The 20,770-nt window shown below is 43.6% G+C and overlaps 1 protein-coding gene across 2 annotated transcripts in view; it reads left to right on the forward strand.

The window, feature by feature from the left end:
- Positions 1-20,770, forward strand: part of COL4A6 (collagen type IV alpha 6 chain) — a 358,879-nt gene that overhangs the window by 282,446 nt on the left and 55,663 nt on the right. For both annotated transcript variants that reach the window (XM_049873259.1, XM_049873261.1), the window contains exons 4-8: positions 4,957-5,091; positions 5,758-5,802; positions 14,674-14,790; positions 16,706-16,774; positions 18,460-18,495. In XM_049873259.1, the coding sequence (XP_049729216.1) occupies positions 4,957-5,091; positions 5,758-5,802; positions 14,674-14,790; positions 16,706-16,774; positions 18,460-18,495 (402 nt within the window). The remainder of the gene's footprint in view (positions 1-4,956; positions 5,092-5,757; positions 5,803-14,673; positions 14,791-16,705; positions 16,775-18,459; positions 18,496-20,770) is intronic.

The following is a 20,770-nucleotide window of genomic DNA, read 5'->3' on the forward strand; positions in this document are numbered from 1 at the left end:
GAGGATGAATAGGGGTTAGCCAGGATAGTAGAGTAGATACAGCATGTACAAAGGCCCTGGGGCAGGATGCTAGGAGAGAGTAAAGCAAGATCAAGGATGGCAGACCAGTTAGGAACCAAACCTGTTGCCACTGAGTCAATTCCAACTCATAGCGACAAGCTTGAGATATATTTGGAGGCAGAATTGACAGTCCTTGCTGATGGATTGGATGTGGGAGATAAAGGAAGGGGGAGGGGGCATGGATGACTCCTGGGTTTCTGGCTTTAGTGTTATCTGCCAAGTGTTTTACATTCATTGACTCACTTAAATGCTCACAATAATTCTATACAAAAGCTACCATTGTCCCCACTGAACCTCTGGTGATTAAGACACTTGTCCAACATCACACAGCTGTTAAATGGCAGTGACAAAATTTGCCTCCAGGTTGGTCTGTCTCCAGAGCCTGCACCATGATACCACCCAACAGCACTGCACTACCTCCTGGGATATAACTGGATCCTTCAGAAGGCCCTGTGCATGCCCTCTCCTTTCCTTGCTTCATGAATATCATTTTCATCCCTTAGCTTAAAGCTTTGTTCACCTTTAAAATACAAATCCCCTTGAGGGAAGTAATGCTCTAAGCTGTTGTTAGTCATTTATGCCTCAGTGAAAATGAGTTTCAGGTTCTTCCTTAAAAAAAGAAAAAAACAAACCCATTGTGGTCAAGTCGATTCCGACTCATGGCAACCCTATAGGACAGAGTAGAACTACCCCATAGGGTTTCCAAGGAGCACCTGGTGGATTCGAACTGCCGACCTTTTGATTAGCAGCCATAGCACTTAACCACTATGCCATTGGGGTTTCCAGGTTCTTCCTTAGGAACAAATAAATTTTAATTTTATGAAGAAAGGATACTGGAACCTTGAGGAACATATGAAAAGGCAGAAAAGGAGCCCAGCAATGAAAAGTTAGCCCTTCTACCAATTTCACATTCCTACCTAGTCTGATATCTGTGCTTTTAAGATTCTTAGATGCCATTTCTGCATATATATACTACTTTATATACAGGCTGTTTCTTTCTTATTCATCTGGGGCTGGGGTTGTGGGTATGGTCTGAAAAAAGATGACCTTAAAGTATATACTGACCCCAACCCACTGTGGTCAACAAAAGGCAGCCAGCCTGGGGTACAATTACAAACCTGTAGCTCTTGGCCTTAAGCACAAGGCCCAGGTCATTCCCCTGAGAATTAGACCTTGGTGTGTATATTTAAAATCCCAAGCAGATGGAGGCAGGATAGCTTGTTAGAAAGACTTGGAGTAGTCCCTTCTGCCCTGTCTGGGTCTATTTGCCAAAATAAATGACATGTATCAGGGCAGGGCATTGGTCCAAGCCCATTGATATTCTGCTAGCAGTCCAAACAGTGACAGTGTTTCAGATTGGTTCTGTGAAATGATGAGGGTTAGGGAAAGAGAAATGATGTGTGAGCATCTGGCTACTGCAGCCTGCTGCTGTAGGGTAGTCCCAGGGGCGGACCCAGGGTGGGCAGGTTGCCTTGAGGACCCCCTAAGACATCTGCTACTGGCAAACAGGAATACAGTCAGGTGCTTGCAGCAGGCTGCCTAGCTTGAGTCCCACACTATTCCCCACCAGCTATGTGACCTAACCAATTCCTTCCCCCTTTCTTGGCCTCTTTTTTCCTCTCTTGTCTAAAATAAAGCCTGGATGGGATGATCTCTGAGAAGAGCCCTTCCAGCTCACTCATGCTGTGACTTTGCTGACACTAGTTTGATTTCTTTCTCCCTGTGATGGGAGAGGCCCACCCATCCACCTGCTTATCTGTAGCCTCTATGTTCTCACACTGACCTCTGCTGGCCATTATGAAAAGTGTCACAGGTCACTTCTTTGGAGGGAAAAAAACAAGCAGGTCATCATTGATTTAGTATTAAGCTGCAGCAGTACTCTGGGTGCTGAGACAGGAACCCAAGGGAAGAAAGTTCACACAGCTATAAGCACAGAGTAAGCAGATCTAGAGATGGGTGACAAAACAACCCACAACCCCTTTGTCATCTTCATTTGTTTGCAATACTCTGTGCCACTGTATGAAAGGACTTTGTATCCTATGACTGCGGGCTCTAAATGGGCCTGGAACCATGCTGAGGAGGCAGTTCTGGGCCAGCAATGCCTCAGAGGCCTTGAGATATCCCACAGGCCCTGCTTCTGGCCTTTAGGTCAGTCCCAGAGGTTTCTAGCCAGGCTGATGACATGTCCACAAACCCAAACACCTGGGGCCAGCCTAGAAGTACACGTTCCTCCAAGGGGCACCCATTCTTTCAAGTGCCCCTTTGGGAAAAGAGTTGGAATACAAAAAAAAAAATCCATGAGCTATTAAGAGACTCACTTTAAGCCCTGTGGCTGGAACAGAAGAATCTGCTGTGAGACTGTGTGGCAAATTCAGCACGCCTCCCCACCACCACCACCACACCAGCCAAGAGAAGGGAAGCAGGCCATGGAACCTTGCCTTTTCTGGATGTAATCATATTTCCTATTTAGTCCAGCCCTAGAATTGCCTCACTCTTAAGACTCCTTGCTTACCCTTTCTCAGCATGTGCTCTCAAAGGCAAGAGACCAGAGCTGGAATGTTCCAGCCCCTCATTGTCCCCACCCCATGCACTACTCAGGCTCCTCTTGTGTTGTGAGCAGGATGGGAATTGGGCCACCCCACAATCCGCTCTCTCAGTAGCTGTTAAATGGTTTATCATGCTCTCCACCCCCTCCTTTGATGCAGGAAAACTTTTGGCAGGGCTCAGATTTGGGTCATTCAGTGCCCTGACTGGATCCTCTCTTCTAGAAATAACATGGCCTCAGCAACCCCCTCCTGCCCTCATCCTCCCACCGAGCAGTCCCCTCCTCCCCAACAGCTGGTTCGTATCTGCCTCCCTTGTTCCAGCCTCAGGCAGGCTGCCCTGGCCTCATGCTGACACACACATGTTCTCCTGAATGCTTCTTGATGAGTTTCAGCCCTGAAACAGTGCTTTCCCCACATTGCATCCCTGTTCCCAAACCTCTATGGGTTCCCTGTTTCCTACCATATCAGGTCTTCAACTTTCCTGCCTTGCTTTCCAGGCCCACTTCAATTAGGGCCCACTCAGCATCTCCAGCTGGACCCATGACTCTCTGCCTCCCCCCCTCCCCCGCCACTCATGGACAAAAAGTAAGCATTCCACAAACCCGCCATGGCCAACCCTTCCTTTGTGTTCCTTCGGCACTTACAGTCTGTTCTGGACTTGTACTATTTGCTGTCATTTTATGTACATTAGTCTTGAAAGCTAGGCCCACATTTTAGATGTCTTCACTAACCCTCGACAGCACCCCAGCACTATTTATTTAAAAGTCTTGTTCTTTCTCTTTTTCATTTGTGTCTTTCTATAGATTGACTTTTGTAAAAATTACAAGGATAATAACAGAATCATTATAAACAAAATGGGCAGTAATAGCGTCAAGACTAAAAGCTCACTCCTCACTTCTCTGTCTGCAGCCTATAGGTTGCAGGTTCGGTGTTGGGGAAGGTTGAGTGGTAAGTGTTGCCCCAGAGAATTACATCTCCTTGGGCAGAGCGTCTCTTACTTCTTTACAAGAGTCCTAGGTCTTCGTGGACCTGACTGACACTTGAAATTTGTACTCCAAGGGACTGGCACACCTGGTGGCCACCTGCATCTCCAGTATGTGGCTGTTGTTGTTAGGGGCCATCAAGTCATTTCCCACTCATAGCAACCCTGTGTACAACAGAATGAAACACTGTCTAGCCCTCACAATCATTGCTGTTTGACCCCACCATTATGTGACTCTAGCTACCACATAAAGCGTCTGTCCTGCTTTCAACCTTTTTAAAAAGTAAACCTTGAAGGTGAGTGGATATTAAAGGGCATATTTAATGGGCTTTCTTCAGAGTTTTTCACAGATCTGTAGGAGATTGGGGACAGTCAGGAAAGGGGCCAAGAGGTAGAGATGAGAAGCGTTTATGAAAATAGGCTTTCTACCTGAGATAGTGTTGTGGTCTCTGACAGGTAATGCATATTACTAATGGTTTTCATTTTTCTGCCAAGAAAAATTCAGTCCCTACTGGGATTTGTTCTAAATGATAGACTAGTCCGCCTCTGTCGCACCCACTGGAGTTAATTCACTGTCTCAGTCGGCTTTAAAATGTCAGCCTGAACTCTCAGACTTAATTGTTACCTGACACTTTACAACCAGGGCTTTCAAAATCTCAGGTTGCTCCCTCTTGCTATCATAATTGATACTTAATGGATACTCTTTAGGCTCCTTGTATTTTACACATTCAAACTGTACAGATGTGGGAAGGGGGGTAAAGAGAAGGAAAGGAGAGAGAAAGAGAGCAAATAAACAATAGGTGTGTGTATGTATGTGAGTGTGTGTATGCCCTGTGAGTGTCTGTTTGCCAGGTGTACTGATGGGGTCCAGGAAAGAGTCAGCTCGTGGGTTTCTGGGTTCTCCCCTCTCTGGGCCCCTGGGGCAGTGTTCTTTAGGCACAGCCTTTTCTGGGCTTCACTGCAAGCATGTGGTTGGCCATTTGAACACGTGTTATAAAATGCCATGATGCTCTCCAGCGTTCTGTTTGTTCACTATTTTGACAATCTGATGGATGGCCTGGCATTAACTAGGAAGAGGGCAATATCATCCAGTCTGAATAACTAATCTCCTAAGAAGTACAAAGTTGAAGGATCTTGGTGCACATGAATCTTATTAAATGTGCTTATAAAACGTGTTCTATCCAAATAAGCTTAGCAGCCCCTAAAATAGCCTTTTCTGATCCATGTCTGGAACTTTGGCATGACTCACAGATATCTAAGCCAAAATTATTTAGTAAAGTGATGACAGTGTTCTTTGTGCATGGGAAAATGGGAAATGTTGATGCAAAGTCCACTATTGACTAACTACACTCCTTCTGTCCATTTCAGGGGCGACCTGGACCAATTGGAATTCAAGGTCCAACAGGCCCTCAAGGATTTGCTGGCCCTATTGGTTTATCAGGGTTGAAAGGAGAAAGGGGCTCCCCGGGCTCTCTGGGACCATATGGACCCAAAGGAGACAAGGTAAGTACGACAAGGCTTAATTATCCTTTGATGCATGGGACACAAGTATGCTAAATCTCAGTTCTGCTCGTTTATGGAAATAATACTATTCCTGAAAACCTTAGTACCAGGCTACATAGTTTAATAAGAAATGGGCTGGGTGATGTGCTGCTAATTTTTGCCCATTTGGGGAGTGACTCCCATGGCAGGCAAAGCCATAAAGTGAATGTGTTAGCTACTTGTTAAACAAATGGGCTCACTGTGGTAGGAAGTCATGTGGGCTTAGGCCAGGCATGGGTCAGAAGTTCCATCTGCTGGGCAGTAGAGATCAAGAATCCAAGCAAGGAGACTGGGAAGCAAGGGGTCAGAATGCTTAGAAGCAATTTGGTTCATGAATATAGGGACAGAGCTGCAAGAAAGGAGATGGATAATATTGTGGTGGCTGGCTGGCTGAGTTTAGCAGCTCTTTATGTTCCCTGCCTCAGAACACAGACATACCCAAGACCACAAGTAGAGGCAAGTGATCGTTTGGAACTGGAGTAGGGAACAGCACAATGTTGTGTGGGGAAGGGGGTACAAAGCACTCCTTAACAACTTGGGTCATTGAATCACAGGAACAAACGCACTGAATCCAATGCAGATCAATTAGATTATCTCTTATATTCCTTTTCTTACCCCTTTCTTTAGGGTCCCATGGGAGTTCCTGGCTTTCTTGGCATCAATGGGATTCCGGTGAGTGTGTCCACAGAGGCATTTTTAATATCATCTAGGCTCTGCCTCCTAGCTCAAGTACTTTGGCCTTAGCCACAGCCTGTCTCATGCAAGCATGCATGGGGTCAAGTGATGTACATGGTGACATTTGAAGGGCAGTGGTCACACAGTTTCCCTTGGATTAAGGTACCAAACCAAACCCATTGCTGTCGAGTTGATTCCAACTCATAGCAACCCTATAGGACAGAGTAGAACTGCCCCCTAGGCTTTCCAAGGAGCAGCTAGTGGATTCGAACTCCTGACCCTTGATTAGCAGCTGAGCTTTTAACGGCTGCACCACCAGGCCTCCAGATTGAGGTATGGGCAGCCCTGAATCAGATAGTTGGGGGCTGAGGGGACATGTGCAGCCATAAGAAACCATCAATATCTTCGCCAAAATAAGTTACGTCTTGTGGGTTGGGGGGAGCTTTGGCTGGGGATGAGGGACTGGTTTTGAAGTGTAGAGACAATGTCACATTAGAGCCTGGATCTCCAGGGGACCCATGAGGGCACTTCAAGAAAGGGAAGTGCTGAGAGAAGGAAGATGGAAAGGTGATAAAAGACTTTTAAGACGTTGCTTTCTCCTGTTATGTTCCAGCCAAGCCCTGTTTTATACGTACACACACACAGGGACACATTCTTATACATACAGCATTCTGTGCCATGGAATGTAGAACTTAATGTCTATTCTGTCTTATATTCTGGGCAATTTCTCATGTGTTTCACTCATCCATTCTTTTGACAAACATTTATTGAGCACTTACTGTGTGCCTCACACTGCCAGGCACTGATGATACAGTGGGGGCAAAACATATGTGGTCATTTCACAGGCTTCCTAATTAGATGGTGAGGCCTTTGAAGACAGGAGCCACACTCTTCTTTGTCTGCTGGATGGTGTACAGGGCCTATCACATGTTAGCTCCCAGTGGATCCATGTTACATGAAGACAAGGCAATAGACTACAGACTCTGTCCAAAACCAAACATGGTCTGCTTCTTTCATCTCACCTCCTGCTCTTTTGCCCTAATGTTTTTCTTTCTTCTCTAAAAACATAAATAATAACATTTCATTCTACTTGAAAATGATTACATGCCCATTATAGGAAAATTAAGAAGGTATGTGAAAGTATAAGGAAGGAAAAATAATTGTACTATCCAGACAACCATTAGTGACATCTTGGTACATTTCCTTCCAGTAATATTTTCTCTTCAGCCCCATCTCATTTCAGAGTAACTTTCCCTTTAGTTTTGACAAAGTACCTACTCTAAAGATGGCACCTGACATCTCCTTTTCCCATTCCATCCAGCCCGATCCCTTAGTCGCTCCATTTCCGTCCTGTATCCCACTCTGGAGATCCCATGGTAACATTTTGCCAGGCTTTGAAATAGAATATTTGGAACTTGCTGGCTATCACTTTTTGTTGTTGTTCTAAGGTGCTGTCGAGTCGGTTCCAACTCATAGCGACCCTATGCACAGCAGAACGAAACACTGCCCGGTCCTGCGCCATCCTTACGATCGTTGCTATGCTTGAGCTCATTGTTGCAGCCACTGTGCCAATGTACCTTGTTGAGGGTCTTCCTCTTTTCTGCTGACCTTGTACTCTGCCAAGCATGGTGTCCTTCTCCAGGGACTGATCCCTCCTGACAACATGTCCAAAGTATGTAAGACGCAGTCTCACCATCCTTGTTTCTAAGGAGAATTCTGGTTTTACTTCTTCCAAGACACATTTGTTCGTTCTTTTGGCATATTCAATATTCTCCGCCAACACCACAATTCAAAGGCGTCAACTCTTCTTTTGTCCTCCTTATTCATTGTCCAGCTTTCACATGCATATGATGCGATTGAAAATACCATGGCTTGGGTCAGGTGCACCTTCGTCTTCAGGGTGACATCTTTGCTCTTCAGCACTTTGAAGAGGTCCTTTGCGGCAGATTTACCCAATGCAATGCGTCTTTTGATTTCTTGACTGCTGCTTCCATGGCTGTTGATTGTGGATCCAAGTAAAATGAAATCCTTGACAACTTCAATCTTTTCTCTGTTTATCATGATGTTGCTCATTGGTCCACTTGTGAGGATTTTTGTTTTCTTTATGTTGAGGTGTAATCCATACTGAAGGCTGTGGTCTTTGATCTTCATTAGTAAGTGCTTCAAGTCCTCTTCACTTTCAGCAAGCAACGTTGTGTCATTTGCATAACACAGGCTGTTCATGAGTCTTCCCCCAATCTTGATGCCCCGTTCTTCATGTAGTCCAGCTTCTCATATTATTTGTTCAGCATACAGATTAAATAGGTATGGTGAAAGAATACAACCCTGACGCCCACCTTTCCTGACTTTAAACCCATCAGTATCCCCTTGTTCTGTCCGAACAACTGCCTCTTGATCTATGTAAAGGTTCCTCATGAGCACAATTAAGTGTTCTGGAATTCCCATTCTTCGCAGTGTTATCCACAGTTTGTTATGATCCACACAGTCAAATGCCTTTGAATAATCAATAAAACACAGGTAAACATCCTTCTGGTATTCTCTGCTTTCAGCCAGGATCCATCTGACATCAGCAATGATATCCCTTGTTCCACGTCCTCTTCTGAAACCAGCCTGAATTTCTGGCAGTTCCCTGTCGATATACTGCTCTAGCCGTTTTTGAATGATCTTCAGCAGAATTTTGCTTGCATGTGATATTAATGATATTGTTCTACAATTTCCACATTCGGTTGGATCACCTTTCTTGGGAATAGGCATAAATATGGATCTCTTCCAGTCAGTTGGCCAGGAAGCTGTCTTCCATATTTCTTGGCAAAGACGAGTGAGCACTTCCAGCGCTGCATCTGTTTGTTGAAACATCTCAATTGATATTCCATCAATTCCTGGAGCCTTGTTTTTCGCCAGTGCCTTCAGAGCAGCTTGGACTTCTTCCTTCAGTACCATCGGTTCCTGATCATATGCCACCTCTTGAAATGGTTGAATATCGACTAATTCTTTTTGGTATAATGACTCTGTGTATTCCTTCCATCTTCTTTTGATGCTTCCTGCGTCATTTAATATTTTCGCCATGGAATCCTTCACTCTTGCAACTCGAGGCTTGAATTTTTTCTTCAGTTCTTTCAGCTTGAGAAACGCTGAGCGTGTTCTTCCCTTTTGGTTTTCCATCTCCAGCTCTTTACACATGTCATTATAATACTTTACTTTGTCTTCTCGAGATGCCCTTTGAAATCTTCTCTTCAGTTCTTTTACTTCATTGATTGTTCCTTTTGCTTTAGCTGCTCGACGCTCAAGAGCAAGTTTCAGAGTCTCCTCTGACATCCATCTTGGTCTTTTCTTTCTTTCCTGTCTTTTCAGTGACCTCTTGCTTTCTTCATGGATGATGTCCTTGATGTCATTCCACAACTCGTCTGGTCTTCGATCGCTAGTGTTCAATGCGTCAAATCTATTCTTGAGATGGTCTCTAAATTCAGGTGGGATATACTCAAGGTCATATTTTGGCTCTCGTGGACTGGCTCTGATTTTCTTCAGTTTCAGCTTGAACTTGCATATGAGCAGTTGATGGTCTGTTCCACAGTCGGCCCCTGGCCTTGTCCTGACTGATGATATTGAGCTTCTCCATCATCTCTTTCCACAGATGTAGTCAATTTGATTTCTGTGTGTTCCATCTGGTGAGGTCCATGTGTACAGTCGCCGTTTATGTTGGAGAAAGAAGGTATTTGCAGTGGAGAAGTCACTGGTCTTGCAAAATTCTATCATTCGATCTCTGGCATTGTTTCTATCACCAAGGCCATATTTTCCAACTACTGATCCTTCTTCTTTGTTTCCAACTTTCACGTTCCAATCGCCAGTAATTATCAATGCATCTTGATTACATGTTCCATCAATTCCAGACTGCAGCAGCTGATAAAAATCTTCTATTTCTTCATCTTTGGCCCTAGTGGTTGGTGCGTAAATTTGAATAATAGTTGTATTAACTGGTCTTCCGTATAGGCGTTATTGATATTATCCTATCACTGACAGTGTTATACTTCAGGATAGATCTTGAAACGTTCTTTTTGACGATGAATGCAACACCATTCCTCTTCGAGTTGTCATTCCCAGCATAGTAGACTATATGATTGTCAGATTCAAAATGGCCAATACCAGTCCATTTTAGCTCACTAATGCCTAGGATATCAATGTTTATGCGTTCCATTTCATTCATCACTTTTTAGTTATGCCCTTTTCTACTTCTCTATATATTTAATCCTTAACCTGGACTGTGTTTATCTATAGCGGTCCTTTTCAAAACCTTGTTTAAAAGAACAGAATCTTGTGTGGAAGCTCAGCATATAAAACAGAGAAAAAGTGAAGCTCCTTTGTTTCAGGGAAGGTCCTTAGGGCCTGATTTTATCCTTCCCACAGCCTCCGAGGGGTTCTTCTGAACCTTATCCAAGCACAGATTAGTAAGCCCTAGATTTCTCATCTAGTATCAGGGAAGGGGGTTCAAATCTCTTTGTGCCAACCTATAAGTATTTCTTGAACACCTGATATGTGCTCACACTCTACTGTGGGGCACACAGATGAAGCATATAGCTCTGCCCTCAAAGATATTATCATTTGATCCTTTTTCCTCCCAGATCTAGTAGACATTTGTGGATTTAGAGAATAGAAGGCTTACTTACCTTATATTTGTTACATGTATCAACAAAGCCACTGTCAGATTTACTCAACAAGTCGGCTGTCAGATTTATTTAACTGCAGAATCTTCAAAATGCTGAGAAATGAACCAGTGGAGAAATAAGTGGATCGTGTTGGCTATCCTTTTATGGCTTCCCTGGCATTTTCTCGTGGCTGTGTTCCTCTGGCCACTTTGTAGCCAGAGTTTCCACTCAGAGCGGGTGTCATCTGGGAGCCAAATTGGAGGCAGCCTCTTCCATTCATCCTGTGGATCTGGCTTTGCTGGAGATGAGTGGGCGATTTGGAGCCTGCAGTGGGAGTGTGCTCTTCCTCCTGCAGTCTCTTTTTAATGGATGCTGTAGTGAAGTGAATCCTGTCAAGCAGAGGCTGTTTCCAGTTCTAAGCTGGAAACTACCCCAGAGTCCAGCTGAAGACTACTGCCTCTAACTTGTGGCCAAGAAAGTCCTAGAGCTTGCAGGAACTGATCACTTGTTTTGGGAGCTTCACTGCCTGGTAGAATGAGTTTCAGCTACCCAGACTCCTCCAAATGAGCTTACTGGTCCGTGTAGAATTCCTCACCCACTTGATCCATCCTTTGACCAAAGGTTGTATGTGTTTTCTTTTGTTTTTTGATTGCTATAGCTTCAGGCTCCAAGCCTGACTTCCTCCATGAAATCCATCTCCCTCCTTCCTTCCCTCTTTTCCAGCTATTAAAGACATATGTATTGAACACCTTCTGTTCAACACTTCCCTCTCTCTTCTATCTCTAATCTCCCAGGAACCTCTGCTATCTGTACCACGCTGTCTAACTTCACATCACATATGGCCCCATGGTATTTATTGATTGTCTTGCATGATAGTCTTATCTCCCTGACTAGAATACTAGCTCCTTGAAAGCACAGATTATGTCTTCTGGTCTTCTCAGAGGTTCCAGAACCCCTAGAACTGAACTTGTTATATAGTTGTTGTTAGCTGCCATCGAGTTGGCCCTTAACTCATGGAGACCCCAAGCACAATGGGATCTAACCATCGTGATCCATAGGATTTTCATTGGCTGATTTTTGGAAGTAAATTGCCAGGCCTTTCTTTCTAATCTGTCTTACTCTGGAAGCTCTGCTGAGGCCTCTTCAGCATCATAGCAACACACCAGCCTCCGCCAACAGATCAGTGCTTGCTGTGCCTGAGGTGCATTGACCAGAAATCTAACACAGGTCTCCCACGTGGAAGGTAGGAGTTCTACCACTGAACCACCACAGCACCCTGGTGTGTGGTAAGAGCTCTAACAATATTTGGGGGTCTTATTTCAACCTCTAGTGCCTATAAAGCAACAGTTTTCAAACTGGCAAAACTCCCTCTGACAGAGGAAAACACAGACACCCCAGGCCCAGTGAGACTATTTTGTTCAACTTTTAGCAGCGCTTGTGAAGCAATTTGGCTGAAGCCAACAGCTTTCCCAACATATCTTACTAAACTGGATCACTGTACATATCTGGTTCCCCTCTTAATATTGGGTGATCATTAACATATGTGTCACTTGTTCTGGTCCTAAACTCCATTTTTGCTGTCATATAGACAGTTTCAACATGAATGGGCAAATAGTCATTTTATGATAAGCTAAGTCTTTGCACTAAGTGGTGCAATAGCCATTCGTGAGAATGAGCAAACAAGCATTCATCAAGATATTCAACATTAGAACAACACAGACCAGGGATGGTAGAGCTGTGGTTTTTAATGGTATCACAGCTATGAGTTGGGGCTCTTGGTGTCTGCAAGACATATATGTTTATCGACTGTTTCCAGTTCAGATAAATGGGAGCAGAGGTTTTCAAGTTGTCCTTTACGTTTTATGTTTAGCTTTTCCTATGGAGTCAATCTTAAACTTTTCCCTGCCTGAAGACTTGTAAACGAACACACCAGATTTATATCCTCAGAATGAACATGTACCACACACCAAATGGAAATGTTTCCTTTGAATTTGGGTTCTGAGGAACATTGCTCTTCTGGAATACAGCAGATCTTCCTATTCTGTGTGCTCAGTCCCTTGTGGCTATATAGAACCGTGGTTTCCTCCCTCAAAGAGCTATGCACCTCGCGAACACCTGGCACACACATATGTGAAATGATTAGCTATGACCAGAAAAGGGCATGGGCTAGAAATGCTGTGATACATAGAGTTGAGAGGAGGTAGAACTCAGCCCTGTGGTTTCTGCTTACTCATTTGTCTCGGAGAAGAAGACGTACCATTTAGTAAATCTAATCTCATTTAATTTTAACAATAACCCAGTAAGATAGGCCTTATTCACTTTTAATGTTGACAGCAAACCTATGAGGTAGATATAATTCATCTCAAGTTTACAGATGAGGAAACCAAGGCTCAAACTGGGGAGTGCATAGCTGGGATTGGAACACAAGTCTGACTGGCTCAAAACATGATTTATCCACCATCCCACGGTGTTTGCAGGAAAGGGTATAAGTCAGAAATCAATGGTTAATTCCAGAGAATTCATGTAAAGTAGAAGAGATTAAACAGGTACCTCTGGAATCCTGCAGGCAAGAAAACCAGAGAAAGATCAGACTTAAGTAAAAGCTGTGGGCATCAAAGGGTAAGACCCCAGGCAAAGTTTTTGGTTTAAAACAAAACCAAGGCCCCAGGAGTAAGGAAGATCCCTGGTACTAATCCAGCCTGTTGTCTTGCCTTAACTTACCCCTGTTAACCTGCTGAGAAATAACCCCTAGTTAACCTCTAGCAAGCATCCAAGACTCACACTTTTGTATCAACAGTACCTTTACCTCCTACAACTATAATAACAATGAAACAGAATTCTATGGAGCATTTTCTCAATAAGTGTCTGACAAAAGTTTGCTTGCCCTGGTGATTTGCAAAGTAAACTTTTGAACACATGGCATGTTTCCCTCAAATCATTAAACATGTGTACCTGGCTTAAAAAAAGGAAAAAATATCTACCTTTTATTGACTAGTCTAGATTTCTGTTCTTTCAGGTCATCCCTTTGCTCCAAACCCAACACACAACCCATCTTTGATACAATGAAACATATGTATTACCATAGGAAAGACCAGACTTAATGGTCTGATAGAGACTGGAGGGACCCCAGAGGTCGTGGCCCCCGGACTCTCTGTTAGCCCAAAACTGAAACTATTCCTGAAGCCAACTCTTCAGACAAAGATTAGACTGGACTATAAGACATAAAATGATACTGGTGAGGAGTGTGCTTCTTAGCTCAAGTAGACACATGAGACTATGTGGGCAACTCCTGTCCAGAGGTGAGATGAGAAGGCAAAGGGGGACAGGAGCTGGCTGAATGGACACGGACAATACAGGGTGGAGAGAAGGAGTGTACTGTCACATTGTAGGGAAAGCAACTAGGGTCACATAACAATGTATGTATAAGATTTTATGTGAGAAACTGACTTGAATTGTAAACTTTCGCTTAAAGCACAATAAAATTAAAAAAAAATTTTTTAAATATGTACTACCATACAAAAAGGCAGACTCTATGCACCAAGGAAGCCTGACCCTGGAAAACTATTGAACTCAGACCAACTATATATAGAATGATTACTAATTCCCGAGCTAAACAACTGCCTTAGTAGTGGAGTATGGGGAAGATAGAGTTCCCCATTTAAAGCAATAGCCTGACATGTGATCATGACAAAGTGAGTGTAGTTATTCCAAGACTTGCTTATTTTTTACTGAGCAACTTTCCTAGGACTAGAATCCCTGGAGAGGAGGTACTGTGGGAACTGCTCCTGTTTTGCTGACCAAAATCCAGAATGCAGAGCTTCCAGTACAGAAATCCATGCCAGGCTGCCCAGTTTCCATTCTGGGCCAAGGAATCCCAAGGCCTGGCATGACTCCCTATTAGTAGTAGCTTAGCTACCAGACAGCTAAGCCCCATCTGAGTACATCTTTGTACTCAGGGAAGGTGAAGTTGCCGCAGCCTGGGTGTCCCATCTGTTCATGCTTTATCCCTTGAGTTTTGGCTTGGATCCTGTTGTTGATACTTTTGAGAGCGATAACACTGAGCTATCATCAGCCATATATACCGGAATATAAAGGAAAGATATAAGAGCACATGTTTTGGGGCTGAGAGAGTGAACAAAGAGCTGGAATTTGACAGCATACTTGACTTCTCTCATTGTGGACTTGACAGTCCTGTGCTGACTTGATCCCTTCTTTTCTCTTTGAACAGGGCCACCCTGGACAGCCAGGGCCCAGAGGCCCACCTGGTCTGGATGGCTGTAATGGAACTGAAGGAGCTGCTGGATTTCCAGGCCATGATGGATACCCTGGGCTTCTCGGACCACCTGTATGCTGTCAAATCTTTGTGCATCATATCAAATGGCTTTGCTGGCCTCCAGGCGTACCCTTTTACCACTTATCTGGAAACTTCATTAAGCATCTGTGGGACAGCCACTAAAGCATCATGTCCAGCAGGGGAGTCTGTACTTGCAGCACTCTAACATGAAAAGTCTAAAGAGGAAACACCATTGAACTGGGATTAATAAGACCTTTATTAGACCCTGGTGTCACCACTTTTATTTAATCCTATTCATTCTAGACAGGGTTCAGATATTTGGATCTAAAGGATCTCTAGTAGATACCATACCATTTCGAGGCTGTTGTTACAAGTGGCTGGAAAGAGAAAAATGACATAATTCAAGCCCATTCCTAACTTCATTTGAAATAATCTAAACTAATGAGGGTACTTATGTGAGACTGTTTCACTAGAAGTAACACTATCCATTAGACAGATTCCATAGCTACATGAATCAATTGACACTTTATTGAAAAAGCAGCAACACTCCCTTCAAGGACCAGGTTGTGGGTATGAATGCGGGTATAGATGTGAGAAAGTGAGAAAGACAAAACAAGCACAAGTCCCAGGTTGGCATAAAGGACCTTGTCATCTAAGGACTGAACCAATATGTGACAGGGGTGGGGTGGGGAGAAAGATGTGTTCCTAACAGAATGAACTGTGTGAGTCACAAAGGCCTCCAACCACTGCCATGGCAACAGGGGAGGAGGATAAGCACATCTGTGCTAAGAGAATGGGAATTCAGCAAAGCAGTAAGATGCTGCCCCCCCAGAGAGAGAAAAGAAGTCTTGTGGTAATCAACATCCCCTGATAGACAAAGAACAAGGGCAGAAACCTAATCCTGTCCCTAAACCTCACCAAAAGCCTAAATAGGAACTGGGATATTGTTTTACTAAGCTGAACCTTACCCTTTGCTGAATCCTGAGCTGACCTCCATTCAGTTGGCTTCTGTAAAGCTTTTCGGACAAGAGTAAGTGGCCGTAAGAATAAGGGGAAACAGGCAGTGTTAGGAAAGAAACGGGTTTGTGTTTCTGGAGCCATGTTGTTCTTTTATTACACTTACTTTCCCTGAACTCAAGGAATCAATCATTCAATGAATACTTCAGTCCCCGAAGCTTATCCCTACCCCCAATGCTATCACTGACTTCCCGTTAGGCGTAAGGACTTTGATTTTTCCCAGGAAGATAAAATCTAGCAGATATAAGCCAGCATTTGCCACTGAGACAACAAAAAATCTGGTTGAAAGACTGGCATTGGGAGTACTTTGAAATTTTTTTTCATGTTAGCAATGAGACACACTTGCCTCAATAGATAGGGTGGAAGTTGAAGTTGCCTGGTAGAAGCACAGGGTAGAGACGGTGGTGTAGATATCTCCTAGACCAGGGGTCTACAAACTATGGCCCATAACTATGGGCCTGCGGCCTGTAGCCTGTTTTTATGTTTTTAAAAGGTTGCAAAGTAAAAAAGAAGAACTGGGGACAAAGACTGAATGTGGCCCACAAAGCCTAAGTTATTTATTCTCTGGTTCTTTACAGAAAAGGTTTGCTGACTTCGGTCCTAGATAAAGGCCCTGTCAGTGACTTGTCTGTGGAGCAGATAAGCTGTAGGCACATGAATAAAATGTGTGTTATATGTGGATGTTCAGAACAATACTCTGAAAGATGCAGTCTCCTATTTTCTAACCCCCATCTCTTTACAGACCCCTGAGTTTGGGGGCTGGGGAGCAGGCATACAGCTTTGAGACAGGACACCTTTTCAGAGGGTGTGCTTTGCCCCTTAGCACAGCCAATTCTGCTACATAATTTCAGGCTCCTGCTGTTCCATCCTCTAGGTGACCATATCATACTATTAACAAAGCTATATGTGTGTGCGTTTCTTCACAAATTTTTCTTATTATTTCACTCAGGGTATCCCTGGTCAGAAAGGGACTAAAGGTGATCCGGTTATTGCCCACGGTACTCTTAAAGGAATGAAGGTAAGAGCCTCTAAAGCAGACAGCTGAGTAGGCTGTATGCTCAGTTCCCTGGGATTGGGCCCCACCTCTAGTGAAAATATTTCCAGAACTAGGAGCAGACCAAGCTGAATTTAAAAGGGTCTGGAGCTTTTTGTGATGGAAACATTGACAGAAATGTTTGCAACTATACTGTCAAAGATGCTTGCTTTGTAGGATATATATAAAAAATAGGAGACAGATCACCAAACAAACAGCTTGCATGGGTATCATTTCCTTTGACAAGCTGAGACATTTCCTAGAGGCAGATAACTTTTGTCTACTTTAGAATCCTTGATGTCTGCATACCTTGGTTTGAAGCCATATATGTCTCTGCCTACCTCAGCATGGCCACCAGCCCAGACCCAGGCCCCACCCTTCTTTGTCCCTGCATACCAGCCCATCACCCTAGATGGCTCCCTGGCTGTCTATAAAAATTGCCCATCAGCTCTGCAGCTGGCTGGAAACTTTGATCTTTTCCCAGAGTTGACAAGAACCTTCTATGTTCTGTGTGACTGTACTCTCGGTGTATGCTGCCTGGTATTCTATTGGGCCTCAGTAAACTGTGGCTCCAAGTGATTGACCCTACTCACTTGCAGAGTGGGAAGGGAGCCAGGCCATCATTGCCCTGGTGGCAGATGGGAATCTATCTGCCTGCTGACTGAGGGGGACACTACAGTAAAGTAAGCCCACTTTGCTAATTGATGGCACCATTCTGTCTTTCATCCATGCACAGAGACAGGGACATTGCAAATCACTTTGGAAGGTGATGATGGGGGTGGGTGGCTGAAGAACTAGAGAAGGTACAGGGTTTGGGTTCATGGCTATAGATTCCATCACAGAAGATAGAATGTTAGAATTGGAAAGGACCTCATGATTGTCAGATTCGTATTGCTCATTTTACAGATAGACAAACTGAAATATACTGAGATTATGTGACTTGCTCAGAGTCATGCAGCCAATTCACCAAAGAGCTAAAACCTAGGCAGTGCTCTTTCCGTGCTACTGAGAATTGTTCGTTTGTTTGTTTTTTTAACATAAGCCAAGGAGGGTAGAGTAATAGGTATCGAAATATGGCCATTAACAAGCATTGATTAAATGGTTTTGCCAAAAATCAACAAGATGCTGGATCCAATGGAACACAGCACTTTTCACAAGATGATTATATTACAGATTCATACAGTGACTTGAGATGCTGCAATGTAATTAAAACTTAATCAGAGACTGTATGCTCTGTTGGTTCTCCCTTTAAATGTCTGATTTGCATTGTATACATATGGGCACCGATTCTCTGAGGATGAAGGAACACGGGAAGGTAGCTTTGCTTTCCTTCAAAAAGAGCAGGAGAATCACCAGCCTGCAGAAGCGGTTTCTAATTGATAAGTTCCTAGCAAAGGTGGAAATTAATTAATCCAAGTGAAATATGAAATCCTGTACAACCAAGGCCATAATGTGTGTCTTCTAGTGTCTAGATTTTTCTTAGAGAAAAAAGTAAATGGTTGAATATGTCCAGTTTATGCATCATTTAAAACACAAGATCTTGACAGAGGAGTCCAGACTTCAGCAATGAGATTCTATCCCTGTGCATCTTGGGTCAATTGTTTATAGAATACCAAAGGCTTAATTTATTTATCTCTTCAGTGTCCTGCCTTTCTTTGTCTGTTTCTTAGGGGGATCCTGGGCTGCCTGGACTGGATGGAAGTGCTGTAAGTTGTTTATTTATGTTGTGGAGCTCTCAATGGTTAGTCAGCAGTCACTGATCGAACTGTTTCATTCTCTCCATGGTGTTCAAGAGGAGCCCTGGTGGCGCAGTGGTTAAAGGCTCAGCTGCTAACCTAACAGTCAAACCCAGCAGCTGCTCCGCGGAAGAAAGACGGGGCAGTCTGCTTCTATAAAGATTACAGCCTTAGAAACCCTACAGGGCAGTTCTGCCCTGTCCTGTGGGGTCGCTGTGAGTTGGAATCAACTCGACAGCAATGGATTTGGTTTGATTTTGGTCCATGGTGTTCAAAGGTCTTTCTAGACCTTCCAAAGGAAAATCTAAAGAGTCGAGGTGGAATGGGTCATGCTATTGACGTTTTCCAGATGAGAGGGAACTGAGAGGATGGACTGTCCACCTCAAGCCACATGACAGACAAGCTTTCAGACTTTTTAGTCAAGGGACTACATGTGTGCCCTAGGATGTATTAGAAAAGAATTTTGCCTTTCATTCAGGAAGCATTTACTAAGTTTTCTGTGAGTTCAGAGTGCTGGGGGTAAAACAAAAGAAGTAGAATATGTTTCTTGAAAAAGTATTCCATTCAGAAATTCTTTTTACGGACTCTCTTGATAATAGTGAGTCCATGAAAGGCCACAAGTTGTATTAATAAAAGCTTTTTTTCCCCCTTGAAATTCCACATTGTCATCGCTTCCCTTTGAAGTAGCTTAAGAAAAGCCCCTTTTGCCTTTCTGCCTTCTTGCCTGCCTGCCTGCCTGCCTGCCTGCCTTCTTTCTTGTTTTCCTTACTCCCTCTCTTCTTCCTTCCTCCAACCCTACATCCTTACCTCACTCCCTCCTTTTTCTCCCCCCTTCCTTTCTCCATTTCTGAACAGGTATTGAGCACCAACTATCAGCAAAATGCTATGAGTGATCCCTGAAGCAATGTAGACATGGTCCCTGCCCCCAAGAACGTGAAAAACTATTAGGAATATGGCATAAGAATTCCACGGCAGCTTAGAGGAAGAGATGCTGTCCACCTAAGGATAGATTATAGGAGACTGTATTGAAAACAGAGAAGGTAGTTTCTGAGCACTGTGGATGGTGTTTTGACTGGCTGGAAGTGGAAGGAGGCTTTGTAAATAGAGTAGTGTGAGAAAAGGTGGGTGTAAACAGGATATATACAAGCACACATGAAAACAGAGATGACTAAGGGCTAAGGCTATACAGGTTGCCTAGAGCTAAACAAAATTGGCTTACATGGTGTGTTAATTAAATTTGTAGAGTCATTTCTACTATAATCGCTGCATAGTTTCTCTTAGAGACTCATTTCCCAGCCCACAGAGGTACAATGTTCATCTACATATACAGGCATGATACACAAACCACTTAGATTTGGGGAGAGTGTGTTTGGTGGCTGATAAATTCGTGATCAATAAAGAGACCAAAGGTTGTTAGTTATTTTCTAAAGCAATGTTCATCCCATCATATGTTCCTGGGGAACCTTTGAACCCTTACTTTCTCTACCTCTCTAAGTCTAGACCTCTCTTAGCTCCTCCATCCCTTACCTAGGCACATATCATCGTGTTAAAAACTCACTGCCCTCGAGTTCATTCTGACTCATAGTGACCCTGTAGGACAGAAGGGAACTGTTCCCACAGGGCTTCCTAGGCTGTAATCTTTATGGAAGCAGACCGCCACATCTTTCTCCCGCCGAGCGGCTGGTGGGTTCCAACCCCTGGCCTTTTGGTTAGCAGCCGAGCACTTAACCACTGTGCCACCAGGGTTCCATATTACGCTGTTATTACTCCCCTCTTTCAACTAGGCCATACATTTCTCCATATCATGTTTATCTTCAGATTTCACCATCTTGCTTTTATTATTGTTGTTATCATTCAGTTCAAATTATTTTCTGGTTTCTTTTTTGACCCATGGGGTATTTAGAAGTATACTGTTAAGTTCCAAATACTTGGCAAATTTCCAGATATCTTCCTGTTTTTGATTTCTCATTTGAGTTCATTGTGTATGGAGTGAACACTCTGTATGATTTCAGTCCTTTGAAATTTGTCGAGGTTTGTTTTAGGGCCCAACAAATGGTCTATCTTGTTGAATGTTCCATATACACTTGAAAAGAATATGCATTCTGCTGTCGTTGGATACGCTAATTTAAAACATATTCATTAGGCCAAGGTATTTGATAAGGTTTTTTGGATTTTCTGTGCCTTTACTGATTTTTTGTCAACTTGTTTTATTAATTACTGTAGGACGGGTATTAAAATCTCCAAC

Source organism: Elephas maximus, chromosome X (genome assembly GCF_024166365.1).
Source record: "Elephas maximus indicus isolate mEleMax1 chromosome X, mEleMax1 primary haplotype, whole genome shotgun sequence".
Lineage (NCBI taxonomy): Eukaryota > Metazoa > Chordata > Mammalia > Proboscidea > Elephantidae > Elephas > Elephas maximus.